This window comes from Carassius auratus, unplaced genomic scaffold (genome assembly GCF_003368295.1).
Source record: "Carassius auratus strain Wakin unplaced genomic scaffold, ASM336829v1 scaf_tig00027981, whole genome shotgun sequence".
NCBI classification, from domain to species: Eukaryota; Metazoa; Chordata; class Actinopteri; order Cypriniformes; family Cyprinidae; genus Carassius; species Carassius auratus.
The window spans coordinates 1-17,131 of record NW_020525646.1 but is presented as its reverse complement, the minus strand read 5'-3'; the positions used below and the strand labels follow the sequence as shown (position 1 = coordinate 17,131).

Genomic DNA, 17,131 nt, shown 5'->3' with positions numbered 1-17,131 from the left:
TCCTGCCTCTCATGGTCACTGCTTCCATCCCGCAGCTTCCCGGATGACGAATGACGTCAACGAGCCATCTTTGTTCGCCTAATCCAAGCATCTATTTTTTATATGTACATAGTGACAGAAGAGAGTAGCAGTAGAGCGCCCTTGTTATAAAGGCAATAATAGCGAGGCGCGGCACACCGCTGGAAAGAAAGTAATACAAACCATTAAGGAATACCACTTTACTGGAATAACCTGGAGATTGCATTATTTATCCCGGAGACGGGGAGAAACACCTGAAGCAGCGCGGTCATCCACACATTTCTTGTAGACGCACACGACACCCGGTTTAAAATGTGAGTACGGTTTACTTAAAATTCGTTTTCGTAATCTAGTTTTGAATGACGTTTTAGAACGTTGAAATTTTATCACGCTGCTGCCACTTGTTAATAGAACGTGGTTGACAAATAATAATAATAATATGTACGCACAAAATAAAACATTTTCCACATTGCCGTAGGTTTGTATTTGATTGCATATATACGCATCCACATCTATTGCGTATTTCCATTGAATTCTGATGAGCGCACTTGCTAGATAATTGTCTATAAATAGACCCTTAATAGCCAATGTTTTTCCTTTTTTAGTTGCTACCGCTAGCATACAAAATGTGCATATGTACAGTAAATTGCTGTACGGGAACGTGTTTATTTATTATATAGACGTTTTTCGCTTTAATATCGTGTTTGGTTTGAACAACAGCGATAGAATCACGCCTAGACACCGGATTGGACTGGTTTGGCTGGTATTGGTCGCGCGCTTTTAGAATGAAAATAATTTATGAATTGAAATTATGTAGGCTATGTCAATTAATATATTTGTCCACCCCAATCCCTGTCCCTATGATAATTTCGATGTCAATTCAAAAGCCCTCTGGGAGTTGTCTCAAATAGCTCAAGGCCCACTGTATTTCAACCCTGGTCTGATATCAGTTTGAACAAATTGACATTTACAAAATCATAATGAAAAATACCTCACATGGTATAAAAAAAGAGAAGAAAAAAAATCCCTTACGAAGGTTAGAGGCGTGATATTTCAGTCGTGGGGCTTGGTAAACGGTCCGTCACACGTTTCAGGCAAAGTGGGCGATGCAATTTGTTACATTTTCGAATTATATTATTCTCTTATCCATTCAACACGTTTCTATGGAACCAGACCTTGATATTTATTCATATTTGGCTAGACTAAAGCCAAATGGCTGGCACAAAGGGCGCAGGTGTTCCTCTGCAGGAAAAAAAATGGCCGAGTATACTAGTAGTTTCTAGACACGCTCGTTTAACAGGTCTAAATAATCCAGGCTGTAATTGGCGCTCATCTTCAATAATATATCCATATTACCTCCCATATTGTATACTCCTATTAAAGTATCACTGGGCCTGGAGTGTGAAATTTTGACATGACCAATTTGCTGTTTTAAGGTTCTAGCATAACAGATTGGTATCAAGTAGTGACAAATGTAAACATCTGGTCCAGTTATTTGATAAAATGTATGTTGATTGTGACGCAACAATGACAGAGACTCACACATGCTATATGAAGGCCTTGTGTGGGGGTGGGGACAATGTCTCTATCATTCATATGATCCTGTCTTTACCAGTCGAGTGAAAGGAACGCTACATAAACAATTTATTGAACCTCATATTAGTCTAAATGTACATTGTTTTTTTAGTTTATTAATTTGGGATTTGTCAGTTGGCATCGGAAAAAAAATAGCCTTGCATAACCAGACCTTAAGAGCACAGGACAAATGTTTGGTGTGTTACTTAATCAAATTCATTTTGTTGAACTGACACACATTTTGCTTTAAAGGGGAAATTAAGCATCAGTGCAGCCATTCGTCTTGATGATGATAAAACTACTATGATATTGGCTATACCCAGATTTTGTCTTCAGATAATTTAGTATTGAATCATGTGCTCGGACTGGTTCCTCTTAAAGCCGGTTTCTGCTTCTTATGTTTGGATGATAGATAGATAGATAGATAGATAGATAGATAGATAGATAGATAGATAGATTGTAATGTATGTGCATTAACACAGAACACAAATACATTTCACAACAAAACATTTCACACAAATACGTTTAATTTTACAACATTACAAATAAAAATCTGAGTTGCAAGAATGTTACTATTTTGTTCTGACTAGATTAACTATTAAAATGATACACATCACTCAAAGCAAAGTGCAAATCAATCTTTTCATGTCAGTGAAGGGAAGAGGAGCCAAGACTTAATGTCTAAATATAGACTACTATAAATGCAGATGAATGGAAGTAAATGAAAATGAAAAAATGCTGGTAAATAAGAATACAAATATGGTAAGCTTTACTCCTAGCTCATTTACTCAATAATAAAAATAAAAAAAATCCTAGTAGGAATAAAGAAAAAGTCTTTCCTTTCTTACTAAACAGGGATTATATCCAGGGATCCTTCAGAGGTGACCTTTGTACAGAGATTTGTCTTCCTCTGGTGGCTGAGACTGGCTTTACCAATGAGACTTTTTTCAGAAATCCATGTTTACTCATCATTTCTGTCAGTTAAATTAAAATACATTTAATTTTGCTTCACAGGAGTCTTTACAAAAGACAAAACTGTAAGCAAGCGAGTGAACAGTTCCAGTACATTTAACTAAACCATGTATTTTTATTTTCATGCAACAGCTGCTCATCAAATGACAGTAACAATATGTGATTGTCTTGTTGGTATGATGATTATGACCAATCAAAGTGGTGAATTTGAATCATAATCACAATTTGAAAACAAGCAATTCAAACTAATTTAAGACAATACTAACAAACATCCATCATATATAGATTCTGTAAATCCCTGTACTAATAATACACCCCAGTGATACTGAAGTTTTGACAAATCCCTGCATGTTGGTTTGCAGGTCTGCCCCAGGCCCTGCCGGTGCCCCAGGCACAGAAGGAGGTAACCAGCCTCCCCCTAACCTCACCAGCAACCGTCGCTTACAGCAGACTCAGGCTCAGGTGGATGAGGTGAGTGAACCCCATCTCTTTGTCTTCTTTCACCTATAAGTGCATTTTCAGAACACACAATTATGACACAGTTTACTAAGAGTCACCTTCATCCTTTCTCAGGTGGTGGACATTATGCGTGTGAACGTAGACAAGGTTCTGGAGAGGGACCAGAAGCTGTCAGAGCTGGATGATCGGGCTGATGCCCTGCAGGCTGGAGCCTCACAATTCGAGACCAGTGCCGCCAAGCTCAAGAATAAATACTGGTGGAAGAATGCCAAGGTAAACAACACAAAAAGTGCCTTGAGTAAGACTGAAAAAGGCGATGGATTTTCATTACAGCGCATCTAAATCAACAGTAAATCTCAAATCAGTATACTGCTTTGAAATTAAAGTCCTTTATCATTCATTCAACATCTTTAGCTGTCAGTATAAGTACATGGTGTTGTTTGTATTTACAGTTTCAAATTTTATATTAAAAATAATATAAAAAACAGTAACTTTAAACAAAAAGTAGTTTATAATAACACACTTTTTGATCAAATGTTTGAGTGTTGGGTTTTTATAGTCTACTTTTTACAGCTTATGAACTCATTCTGCTTCTTTTTGCCTCTTTTCTTTAGATGATGATTATCCTGGGGGTGATATGCGTGATTGTCCTCATTATAATCATCGGTAAGCAATGATACTATTATTACTGATTTTCAAAGGAATATTCCAGGTTAAATACAACGTGGAATAAAAAATTTTCGACTCTCAAATGCATAAATTATTAGTTTGTTAAAGGAAATAAATTTTTAAATGGGTGATTTGCCATTGGGAAGTTAAAACTCGGCTGCCTATGCAGTAGAAAGGCTTATTTTGTCTATAATCAGTGCTACATGACTAAGGAATACAGTGTTGTATGCTAAAAAGGTAGGCAGCTTCAACCCTCATGCTGCACTGGGCTCAGTCTGACTGTCTGTAGGTGGGGATATAAATATTTGTATAAATACAATCTGTAGTTTTAACAAAAGCTCTAGAGCTATCAAAAGATTTAGCATTTTGGGCCATCCAGCGGACTTTAGCTGACAAGTTAACCATGAGTTCTGAGCGCAGGTTACATCAGGAAAGACAGTGTTCATCTGCTTACTATTGAAACTAAAAATACATAACTGCTTGAAAATCTGTGAATTTTTACAAAGCTCATCGTTTTGAAAAGCGAGCTGTGCACTGATTTGCCAGCTATCCAGTGTGTTGTGATTGGACAAAAACATTAAAACCCATTATAAACGATGCAGTTGTTGGATCCAGAGAGGACATAATTACAGATTATAATGACAATACCAGCGGTTCTCAATACCAGTTCTCGCGCCTCCCAGCTCTGCATATTTTGCATGTCTCTCTTTGTTAACACACCTGATTCAGACCTGATTCAGATAATCAGCTCATTTAGAAGTGAGCTCCGTGCATGAACTGGGTTCCCATTGAAATGGTCCCTACACAGTGTTCATTGCTCCCTACTCCCTGAGCAGGGGAAATCTTTTACCTCACTTCAGAACATTCTGTAAATAAATACAATTTAAAATCACGTCTCGCACACTTTAAAGCACTTTGAATGGAACATATACATTCGCTTCAAACTGGAATCATGGAATATCCTGTTATGTCCACTTCGCAGGGCACTTACAAAATGTGCAGAGCAGGGGGGTGCGAGGACTGGAATTGCTGCACACATCTGAATATTTGGGTTGAATAGTTCTGGAACAGTGTTGTAAATACAACTTAACCTTGGAATTCTTGTTGTGTCCTCCTTTGGAAGACCAAAAAAAGTAGTTTCACTTTCACAATGAAACACACAGCATCTCCACAACATGGAGACAGCAACAGCGAGAATCAAAGTTACACTTTGTGAACATTTGGGCGGTGTTATGCAAATACGTAGACATGTTGGGACGTGTTGACACGAAGTGTTTTACGGGGCATGGACAAGTCTTACATTTTATGAAGAATATCTCTTTGGATTTGAGACTTTAGTCTTCGCAACTTTACAGATCTTCTTAATGCACCAAGAGCTTGTAACACTCCAAAAGAAAAAAAGGGAAAAATTTAAATTGCTACATATGACCCCTTTAAGCACTTCACAGTCAACTTGGTGTTTGTATTTGATTTAACAAACCTGTGTGAGAAAATTGCAAGTTGAACAATTCCATTAAAACTAAAACCACCTTTCCACTATCTCTGATATTCTCATACAATCCTCACATTTTGCCCCCTAGTGGCAGTCTTGGAATATTTAATAAAATCTGCTGTTATACTGATCTTATTCACCATTGTAAAATAAATGAATAAGGAGTGTGAATATATCCACACAAAACAAATCAAAGCCACTATGTTCTAATTCTGCATACACATTTGATCAAGCTCCACGCCTCGCCAATACTATTCTCCAATCTCCATTAGAAATGAATGTTTCGGTCTGTCCTTTGTCTTGGATAGTGAAAAGGTGGCTAAAGTAGAAAATACTTTAGAGTAACACCTTATAAGATGATATTTCATATTACGTACTGTTTCTTGAATCTTGACGTTAAATCTGATCTGCTTCTCTTCACAGTGTACTTCAGCACCTAAAGCGTGACGTTCCTACCCCACTCTGAGCTCACGAACGCCCAATTCCAAGCGACAGAAAAATCCCTCCCAAAAAAGATTCTCACAACAATCAATTTATTTGCCCTCAAAGAGTCTAAATCTGTCCCTTCCCTCGCCCCCTCGCCCCCTGCCTCACAGCTGGGCCCCTGTCACTCCTCGTCCGTCCTGTCCGTGAGTGTGTGGCCACGTCTCTTCTGTAAATACCTCCGGCTTTTCTGAAATACTGTTCATACTCCAAACTCCTGATTACTTGTGACAACCCATAAAAAAAAGAAATCACAACTCTTAGAATATGATAAGATTATACAGTATATATTCTAAATGTTCTTTGTAGAGTTTTATTCTGATATGATGGTTTTTGTAGTTTGTGTGTGAGTGTGCATTTGTATATTTTTTTTAAGTTTAAAAAGACTTATTTTGCTTCAGGTTTTATCTACTGCCTCTTAATCTGGGTGTTTGTATCTTGCACGCTCTATTTCACTCTTTCTTGATCACTGAGTATTGGTGTATTTTTGCACAAACGATAGATTCCCTTAACCGAGGTACTAAAATCAATATCCTCAATTTGTTCTTTGTCACATGCATTCTATCTCAGACCTAAATATTTCCCCCTCAACCCCCTCTTTCTTTCTTTCTTTCTTTCTTTCTTTCTTTTTCACCAACAGTACTTACTCTTTTAGTGAACTGCCACAACAAACTGGACCAATGACTGTAGATGCTTATGTTAATTTAATGTCTTTAGTGTCTTATCTCTTAAACATTCCTTAATAGCAGTGTAGAATTATGCTGTCTATCTAACAAAGTAAGTGTATTTATTATAAAGAAATCCGAAATAGGTCTTAAACAACCTCAAGTACTTGTAACGCAGTCAAACTAGGTTTTGACAGGGATAGCGAAGTAATTAATCGCACATGGGTCATTTGCGCTGTATGTGAAAAGATTTGAAAGAGTTAGTGCTATTCGAACGGCAAATCGGGACCAAATTTCCCAGATTCTTTCTGCTGGTAAAGATTTTGAAGCCTAGAGAGATTCAAGGCCGAAAAGGGGATACAGTATCATGCACAAAAAGCTTGTTTTCGATGGCGCTTTTTAACTGGTTAGACTGCAGGTGCGAATGGGAGAGAACCATGCGCTGTGTTACTTCCTCGCAGCAGAACTACTGCCAAACCGATACACGAGTTCATCCGTCTGAAAGCACATAGGTTGAATCTTCAATGTGAGGTAGGTTTGACAGCCGTGGTTCACTCTCTTAAATCTAGATACTGCCTTTAATTTAGTCTTTCTTTGAATTTTAGATATAGATTCTATTATATTTTTGTGTGCGAAGCAGGAAGGAAAAGGAGCACGTCGTTTCAGGACTTGAGGCTGGTGCCATGTGCACAGCGAGCACTTTTGTGTCCCTCGCTATTGTCCACCTCTCTGTGTGCCTGTTTGTTCAGTTCAGCCGTAGTTTACACACTGCCAAGCACCTGAGGGGTAGTTTTTTTCTTGTTGTCTTTTGTTTTTTTTCCACCGTGCTCTTCCTGGTTTGCTCTTGTGCTTATATAGACCTACGCCTCCATCAGCATCACCCTTCAGTCTCATCCGCTCCATCTGTCGATAAAAAGCGAGCCAGGCGTGAAGTGTGTGTCTGCACGTGAACACCCCCCTCCTCCCCTGAACCCTTCCAACTTAGCGCCATTAGCATTTCTTCTTTCACACATGATTCGGTTTCTAGCCGCCCATCGTAGTGTGTGTGTGTGGAGTATTTCTGCTTGATCCTGACAGATTAGGCTGTTTAAACCTAGGCAGGTAAAGAAAGGCTGTTCCCGTGGCAACCTGCTTGCATAAACAGGGGGGAGGGCATAGATTAGCTGATTGAATGTGACAGGGGGCCGGGCTGTTAAGGGGGCGGGGCTAGATACATTTTTCCACTGGTTTCCATTCCATATTAAGAATGAACTGTAATATTTGTAACTTTAATAATTTTGATTTCATTTATTTTTTCTTCATTAAAAGCCTTAGTTAATTTAATATTTTTTCCCCATTCCTGCATATTCATTCATTCCTTTGTCCCGCTCATGTTAAGCTTTTTTAATGAAAAATGACCAAAGACCATATTATATCTTGCTTATACTGCCAACTGCCGTCAAAAACAGGTTAAGGGACAACATTTCCCCAGATCTCTGGTTTTTAAAAGCTCTCATCCAGCAAAAGGAAACAAGAAATCGCCCCTCTCTCTTCAGGTCTCTGTTTATTTTACTTGAATATTTAGTGGAGGTGATTGCTAACAGGATAAGGAATTAGAAACCACAATCTGATGGATGCATCCCCAGGCCTGATATCTAAAGTATAATAGCACAACTTCTCCTTTAGGTCTGTCTCTTTAATGCTGAATATAAAACATGGAACGATTTCTTTGTAGCTGTTTAAACAAGAAAAAGACAAAAAAAAAAATATGTATTGTTTCGTGTTGTAGTGTGGGCTTCATCTGGAGGAAGGGGGTCCTTTTTTAGATTTTACATTTAAGCCATAAAACAATCTGGAATTAGAATAAGATGTTTTAATATTAAAATAGATAAACTATTTATTATATTAGGCAAATCTAAAACTTTTTCTCCCAGGGGTTGTCAACATTTTAAAGGAGTCTATAACTAACTAATAAACATTATGCACTGGGGTAGGACTCAAACATGACAAATTAATTAAACAGCGTTTAAGACGCTTCACGAATTGAAAGTATTCTAATAGAGGACTACTACAAATAATGTATGTGCTTTTCTGTTTTTCTTTGTGGGAGTGTATGAAGACGTTTTCTTTTGTCTTGACACTTATTTGTATGTTTTCTTCAAAACAGTGTGGGTCGAGAGGGACGGTGGGAGTAGTTTTGTCATGCCAGCCTGTTAAAGATGCTGTGCCTTCTTTATTGGGAGGGAACCAATGAAGACACAGAACTTTACTGGCTCAAAGCCACAGTGATTTCTCCATTGCTCACGTCATACAGTTGTTTAGTCTTCAGTTGTTTACTTTAAGTAGAAATTAGTTAAGGCTTCACTGTGGTGCTCTGTGGCACAGCTTCATTGTGCATGAAAGGGTGTTTTTCTTTTTTTAATATATATTTTAAGTTTAAAAATAAGAACGGTGACCTAAGATATCAAAGTAATACTGGAAAATGAACCCTGCCTTTTTAAAGGTTAGCGTGTCAAAAGTCTTTTTCAGAAAGCTTGTACAGACTGGGATTTTAACTTCAGATGATTGCTATTCATTCAGAGATGTTTTGAATGAAAAGTTATGGCGTTTTGTTGGTTTTTGGGACTGAATAAACGGTATAAACAAGCAGAATTTAAGGAGCTGATACCATAGAGCTTCATGGAGGTCTAGAAATGCGTCGAACCAAGAGCCAAGTTGCTGTATTAATAACAATTTGTGTTTCATTTGTGTATTTATTTGATTTATGGCGGTTCATTTGGGAAGGAAAGGTTGAAGATTAGCATTACCCCTGTTTGTCTGGCCTTTTTGGAGGGACTAGGCCGGAGGATCATGGGTAATGCGGTCTTCGCAGTTTTATGTTGTTATTTTATTTTATTTTTTATTTATTTGTGACATAAGTTATAGTGGACTACATATGAAACAGAAGGGAGTACATTGTAACAGGGAATTTTTTTGGCAAACAAACATACATAAAATCAATTGTAGAGTAAATCTGTAATGTCTATTATATGGATGAACATCTTGGGAATATATATATATATATATATATATATATATATATATATATATATATATATATATATATATATATATATATATATATATATATATATATATATATATATTGCAAAAAAAAAAAAAAGAAAAACCTGTGTTTATTGTTCCGAGTTAGAAATTGAAATGTGTGTGTGTTTGAAAACAATGACAACATAAAAATAAATATATATATAAAACTGTGTCAGTCTGGATTTTTTTTTAATTGATATAAAATATTAATTTATTTCTTAATTTTATGTATTAAGATTGTGTATTTAAGAACATATTTGCTGTTTTTTTTTAATAATCCAATATAAAAAAAAGGCCAGCTTCAGCATTTGGAGAAGATTTTTACACAGAATGAATCCTAAGGAAAAATGTTTATACAGTAAAAATACTATTTTTTTTCAGTAAGTGAATATTTTAATTATTTTAGGTAACTATTCACTATGCGTCACTATTTCATAAACTAACAAAAAAAAACATAAACTAACCTGTAATAGGCTACTATGGTAGAAGTACATTAAGTTACATGAGTATGCAGTCAGAACAGAATTATTGTATGATAATGCTAAACACTCCAATAAGTTAATATTGAGCATTAAGACACAATGTTTCCAGAAAATGTGTATTCTTTGGCAAATTATAATATATAAAGTCATAAGACGAATATGTCAAATATTATTTTTTATTTATTTATTATTATGCATAAAGTGTAAACTGAATATGACACAAAAATACAAATTACAAAAAGTCATAATGACGACTTAAAAAAAAGTTAAAAAATATAACAAAAGTCAGAAAAGGTTGAAATTATGAGACAAAGTTTATGACAAAAAGTCAAAAGCCTGTTTATTCTGCATTTTTATGTCATAATAGACTTTTTAATGCCATAACCTCAACTTTTATCTGTTTTAAAACAAACATCTGACGCAAATAGCCTATAAAACCTGCAGAAACATGTAAATATGTACAGTCAACTGTTTGTTATCATAAAATACCATCTTCAGGGTGATTAAAAAAGTTATCATTCCGTCAGGGTCATCTATGACTATCATCTTGAGCCATGCTATCACCATCTAATGAAACTATTATAAAAGTATGGCACCGCGCCGCCCTACATTTTTGAAAGGGATGTCAAAGGCTATTAAGTCAGCCTAAACACTGGCCAAACGTGAAATTATTAATTAAAATAATAATTTACTTTTCTAAATAATAACATGTAGGTTGGCGTGCGTTCAAATCACTCAGAGATAAACTCCGTCCACATGTGTCCAGCTGTGATCTGCTTGCGTCGTGTATTTGAGCAGTAAACGAGGGGGAGTACAGTCAGTCATGAGACGGAGATTTTGCACAGTTACAGCTGGCATGGCCCTCACACGCCCTCATGTGTCAGAGGTAAGTGAACGGACACGCTTTGTGCGCACAAACACAGAGTGCGCTAAAAGACGTGCTGTTACAAACACTAGCACATTAACGATGCACGCGTAATTATTCTAAAAATCGTAGCTCTGTTTATTTGACTTTTCTTTTTAAAAAGCTCAGTGTAGTAGTCTTGTATGGTATAAGCAAAAAATACTAATGCGCCTCTATAGCATGTAATACGGTTTGGAGAACGGCAAATTAGGTCTCGATGTTCCCTCACGTCCACAGTTCAGATGGAGCCTTTGCTTGCTACAACGTGACCAAGGAGCGTTGAGCATCAATAGCCCCGCCCACTTGTCCAATAGCAACGCGAGTTTCTCATTGATGGGCGGGGTCTACGTGTAGTAGGCGGGGGTAATTGCAGGTTACGAGCCAATGAGAGACGGTTTGAGGAGGTATTGGTTACACGTGAAATTTGTTCCCGAAGCAAGACTGATGATGGTGTCCGTACACGGGTTAGTATCAGACAAGATCCGAGTTAAAGTACCGAACTACAGTGTTGCACATGCGTCGATCCGTATGCAAGCTCTGAAAAGCAGGATAAACTTCACTTTAGAGCAGCTGGAATATTTTTATAAGGTAAGAAAAGCTGTCCTGATAGATGGATCACTGCTATCATAGTCTTGTATCGTAACTATAAATGACATTTGAATCTGTATTTGTCATTTAAAGTGCTTTAAGCCTTTAAGCATTTAGCTTTTAGTCTATATTGTTTTTATTTCACTACGGATCTATGATCAATGGTAAAATATTATATTGTAATTTTGAGATGTGCTGGATGACCATTGTATATAATTCCATTTGCATCGTTCTTTGACTGTATTATATTCCAGTATATTTTTTTACTTGACAACTTGTTTGTCTGTTTGACGGATGTTATGTAAATGTTTCAAAATACGTCTCATTTGCAATGTTTGTATGACGTCAGTTATTTCATTGGGTCTACAGATAGAGGGCTTGCATTCATCTAAAACTGTATGCACTGCTGTTATAGTCAGATCATAGGCACACGACTAGACTAGTGAGTCTCCAAACTAATGAGAAGATTATTTTAACAAAATAATAAGGATTTGTAACTTTGTTTCATCTATCCATCTATCTATCTATCTATCTATCTATCTATCTATCTATCTATCTATCTATCTATCTATCTCTCACTCTCTCTCTCTCTCTCTCTCTCTCTCTCTCTCAATCTATATATATATATATGTATGAAAGGGAGAGGTGTGTGTGTGTATATATATGAATTTATTCTACTATTGAATTTACTACATAATGCAAGATGCACAGACTTATATACATATATCATTTTATTTAATTGTTTTACTTTTATTCTGTTTTTACCTGTTTTTCTCACCCTGAAAAGTTTCAGTTTTCAGTGCGTATAGCATATATGCATTGAAGACTGAAACTTCTCAGGGTAAGTAAAACTGATGAAAAAAAAACTACATCAAAAGCGGGAATCTTACAGTATTTCAGTTTCATGATGAAAAGTTGAAAACAGCTTAGTCACATCTTCCTACACATCTAATGTTACTCATAAAAGCATGTATGAACTTTAGGTCATATATATATATATATATAAGTTCAGATGCAAAAGCCTCTATGTGCTGTTTGAAATTTTCCTCTAAAATGAGCATTTTTTTTTTTCAGGCTCCTATGTGTAGGTTTATTAATTTTACTTTAATGTCAATGAATAGTTTCTTTTCTTTCCCATTAAAGTAAAATAACTTACCTTAAACATTGGAGCCTGAGAAAATAACCATTTAAGAAGGAAAGTTTTTGATGGCAATTAGAGGCTTGTGCATCTGAACTCTTCACACACACACACACACACACACACACACATATATATATATATAAATACTACTTAATGCAAGATGCACCGAAAATATATATATATATATATATATTACTATAAATGTTTTAAGGTAAAGTAATGTAAATATATCAGTGACCCTCCCACTTTAAAAATTTGTGCATGGCTTTGAACATCAATCATCTTTTAAGGACACTGTATCACATTGACTGTAATAAAACAAGTGAATGTAAATACATCAGTGTGGTTCTTTTAATGTTATTATAGGCCAGGATTAAAATGCAAGAGTATGTGACAGAGCTGCTGTATTCACTATCCTCTGTGTGCACTTTGAAATGTTTCAGTCTTTCACATCTAAGGGTGTGCAATTGTTGTTTATCCTGTTTTTTATTAATCCCATCAGATTGTTTGTGACAGTACATCCAGGACAATCGGATGAAGACCATGTTTTAGCACAGCAGATATTCAGGATAACCAAGGAGTTCCCATGCCCTGTTGTGTCAGAAGGTCCCTTACAGATGCACAAGACAGATGAGATATACTCTGCTTCATTATGAGTAATGACAACTTCCAAACACCAATGACGTGCTGCACTCATGCAGTGAAGAGAACAGCACATAAGGATGCAGGGGAATCCACAGCAATGCACCCTCCGAATGACCGGCAGCAAGTCTGTTTATCCCAGGCTGAACATCTCGGCAGTGCCCCAGCTGACGCACTCGGATGACATGGATGCCCACTCCAGCGGGAATGACTCGGCCGAGAGGGAGAGCGAAGGACACGTGGGACGGGAAGCATCCACCTGCAGCTCCCACAATGGAAAGGGTTCAACACAGAGACTACGGAAAGCAAGAGGTATGTGATCTGTTCAAACAACTGAAATCTGTTTAACATGACTTCTATGCAGTAGGAAAATTTTGAAACTAATATTATAAGTTGTCTTCCCAGTGTTTATTTATATGTACCGTTTGTATGAAAATGGTATACACCGTTGTTTAAAAGTTTGAATCAAGCAATTGATTCTTTTATTCAACACACTACATTGGTTTTCTGTTTTAAATAAATGCTATTCTTTTTAAACTGTCAATTCATCAAAGAATCCTGTGAATAATTTATGGTTTAGGCCCTAATCAGCATATTAGAATGATTTCTGTAAGGTCATGTGTGTCTTTGAGACTGCAGTAATGATAATTCAGCTCTGGATCATAGGAATAAATGATATTTTAAAGCATATTAAAATAGAAAAGGTAATTTTAAAGTGTAATATATCCCAGTATTGCTGTTTTGATCAAATAAATGCAGCCCTGGTGAAGGAACATTTGAAAAAATCCTCAAACCTCAAACTTTTGAACAGTGGGTGTACATATGTACAGATAAAATATCTTGAATGCCATTACAGATTAATTTTGGATACAAATGTGTGAGTGTAAACTTATGTTACTGGTCTTAGAAGCACTTAAATTGGCAAAGAGATAAAAAAAAAACAATGTGTACCTCACACATTGTATTTAATAAACCAATTGTAGAGTTTGGTTAGGCTTGGTACATTTTGTTCCCCGGAAAAACTTTTCTTTTAAAACTGGTTGAGGCGTTGGCATGATGATGCTTCACTTGGGGCAGATTAAAAATTACATGGTACATGCAGTACTTTTTAATAACAAGACTGGTATTTGGTCCGGTTCATTTTGAGATTATCACGTAATAACTGTGCCAGCTCCAAAAATGATATATTTTTAGAAATGTTCTTTGCTCAAGTCAAATGATTAAATTGTAAAATGTGAAATCCTATACTGTAATAATTGCATTAGAAGTAGTGGTGACTTATTTCACCCATTAAAATGTCTCTCCTCAGCTTCAAACGGAAACAGTCCCTCTCCTCCTAGCAGCTCGGTTTCGTTCAGTCTTTTGAGTGGCAGCTCGGAGCAGGACCAGCCGACATCCCAAGCATCCAGCGGAGACCAGCCGGCTCGACTGGAGAACCAGAGAGAGCTGCTGGAAAGGCCCTGCGTGAGCTAAAGGTCCGCGTGCCGTCAGAATGGCGCAGGAAGGGGCGATCAAGCACCCTAGCCTCCTTGCAATACGCACTTAACTGTGTCAAACAAGTCCGAGGTGAGTAGAAAAACGAAACCCAAATTGCATTCTCTTTGTACCAGCATGTGTGTGCCAATGACAGGGTGTGTTGTGTTTTTTTCGTAGGCTAATCAGGAGTACTACCATCAGTGGAGCCGTGGAAGAGAGTCATGGGTGTTGTTTGGACCTATCGTCCTTCACCATCGAAGAGCTAGACAACATTACATCAGAGTACACCCTTCAAAACACGGTATGACTGGACCCGTAATCCTCAGGTTGTGAGCCTTCAGAAGAATCTAAGGCATTAATTGTATTTGTTTCTATCTTAGGACACGTTCGCTGTGGCAGTGTCGTTCCCTCTCTGGTAAAGTGGTGTACATCTCGTCCCAGGCGGCCCCTCTGCTGCGCTGTAACCCGAGAGGCTGCAGGGAGCAGTTTTTTTCGGAAGCTGCTCGCACCTCAGGACATCAGCACGTTTTACAGCAGCACGGCTCCATGTCACCTGCCGCCATGGTCCCTCCTGCGCAGGCACTAGTATGTGAAGTTTTTGGACTGTTTGAATAGAGCGACAAAGATAAAGAACCCTTTGTAAATCAGTTACAGATAGCTTTGTTTGCCATAAACCATTATAAAGCTGCCGTGCACATGTCCTTAGGTATTTATATTGGCACACTTCAAGCAATTTTGATGGGAGTGTATTCTTGAGCCATAGTGTTTTATGGGTAAAGAACTGAAATTTTGTATGTATTTTATTGGTGCAAAATTTTATATGATTATTGGTACCAGATAGAAGCAGAAAAGAATTACAAATACTGCCCCCTTACTTAAAATAATAATATAAACATTAATTGAGAAAAAGTAAGAAAAACAAACAAACAAAAACTAAATTTTTACCTTGTAAATACAAAAATAACACAAAAATGAAATTAGGCAAACAAATAACTAATAAAAAATACGAAAATGAAAGATTAAGGCTAATTCAAAATATTAATAAAAACATAAGATATACTAAAGATTGTAAAATAACAGCTGCTGACAGAAATAGTAGAAGCTCATGAATTAAATACTGTCCGTTTAAGCATCAATAATAAAAAAAAGCATGTTTTGATGTTCTTAATAAAACATTTAGCTTTTAGTGACTACTGAAAAATGACTTAACTATTTAAAAAACAATTTTTTTTAGTATTTTCAGTATTTTTATTTTTTTAAGTTAACCCAAATGTATGCTGGGAAAATGAGTATTTATTAAAGCCTCATTTGTGTCCAGCCTCACATGTGGAATGTGCCGAGGAAAAGTCGATGTTTTGTCGGATCAGCAGAGGTAGGGACAGCAATGGAGAAGTGAAGTATCACCCCTTCCGTCTCACGCCTTATCAACTGACCCTGAGGGACTCCGACACGTCCCAACCTGAGCCCTGCTGCCTCCTCATCGCTGAGAGAGTTCACTCCGGCTACGAGGGTAAAACAAGACCGTCTCAATGTCAAATGCTTTACCATCATGTTATATAAACATGTTATGTAAATGTGCATGGTGAGCATAGGACATCTTACACAAATATGAAAGAAATCTTACCAACCCTAAACGTCTGATTGTTAGTTTACTTATTGTGTGTTAGAAATCTAAAGCTGTCTCACTGTTATGAAAGCATTAACACTTAAATAACAAGCATGTTGACAAGAAACTGGTCTGTTTCACTGTTTCATCTCAGAAGAATAGATTATAATTGCTTTAAATATTCTTAATTCGTCTCTTTAATTATTGAAAGTAATTTTTGCGTCTCTGTAACTACTTGTCAAATGTGCATATAATTGGAAAAAATCACCCTTATGTAAGTGTAATATTGACACTTAATTAAGCACACTTTGCACACTGTCCTTGTATTCTGTGTCTGTTCTCATGTTTCCGTATTTTTTTTTTTTTTCAACAGCACCTCGCATCCCAGCAGACAAGAGAAATTTTACCACCAGTCACTCCCCAAACTGTCTGTTCCAAGAAATTGATGAAAGGTTTGCATTTTTGCCTAGAGCTGTCTCACATTTTACTGTCAGCGTCTCTTTTGAACAGTTGCAAAAACCTCCTTTGCTCTAATTTGCAGGGCAGTGCCATTATTAGGTTACTTGCCTCAGGACTTGGTTGGGAAGCCAGTGCTTATTTACCTGCATCCAGAAGACAGACTCCTTATGGTGGCCATCCACAAGAAAAGTGAGTGGCTTATTCTGAATACAGGCAAGATTCAATGGTGAATATTTGCACAGAAGAATCAATTGATGTAGTTTCCGTCCTTCCTTCATCAGTTCTCCAGTTTGCAGGGCAGCCGTTCGACCACTCGCCCCTGCGCATGCGTGCACGAAGTGGGGAGTACTTGACCCTCGACACCAGCTGGTCATCCTTTATCAACCCCTGGAGCAGGAAGGTGGCTTTCATAGTGGGACGCCACAAAGTTAGAA

General features: G+C 37.0%; 1 protein-coding gene and 1 pseudogene across 1 annotated transcript; both read left to right on the top strand.

The window, feature by feature from the left end:
• The first annotated feature begins 87 nt into the window (after window positions 1–87).
• LOC113079424 (vesicle-associated membrane protein 2) lies at window positions 88–5,679 on the top strand. The gene is made up of 5 exons (XM_026251691.1): window positions 88–332; window positions 2,928–3,036; window positions 3,139–3,297; window positions 3,639–3,690; window positions 5,609–5,679. Coding segments are annotated over exons 1-5 (339 nt in total). The 5' UTR covers window positions 88–330; the 3' UTR covers window positions 5,626–5,679.
• A 7,590-nt stretch (window positions 5,680–13,269) lies between these two features.
• On the top strand, window positions 13,270–17,128 carry LOC113079422 (period circadian protein homolog 1-like; annotated as a pseudogene).
• The last annotated feature ends 3 nt before the right edge of the window (window positions 17,129–17,131 follow it).

Coding starts and splice junctions, on each gene's coding strand:
- LOC113079424 (XM_026251691.1), top strand. Junction 3,037..3,138: donor CTCAGGCTCAGGTGGATGAG/GTGAGTGAACCC, acceptor ATCCTTTCTCAG/GTGGTGGACATTATGCGTGT. Junction 3,298..3,638: donor ACTGGTGGAAGAATGCCAAG/GTAAACAACACA, acceptor TCTTTTCTTTAG/ATGATGATTATCCTGGGGGT.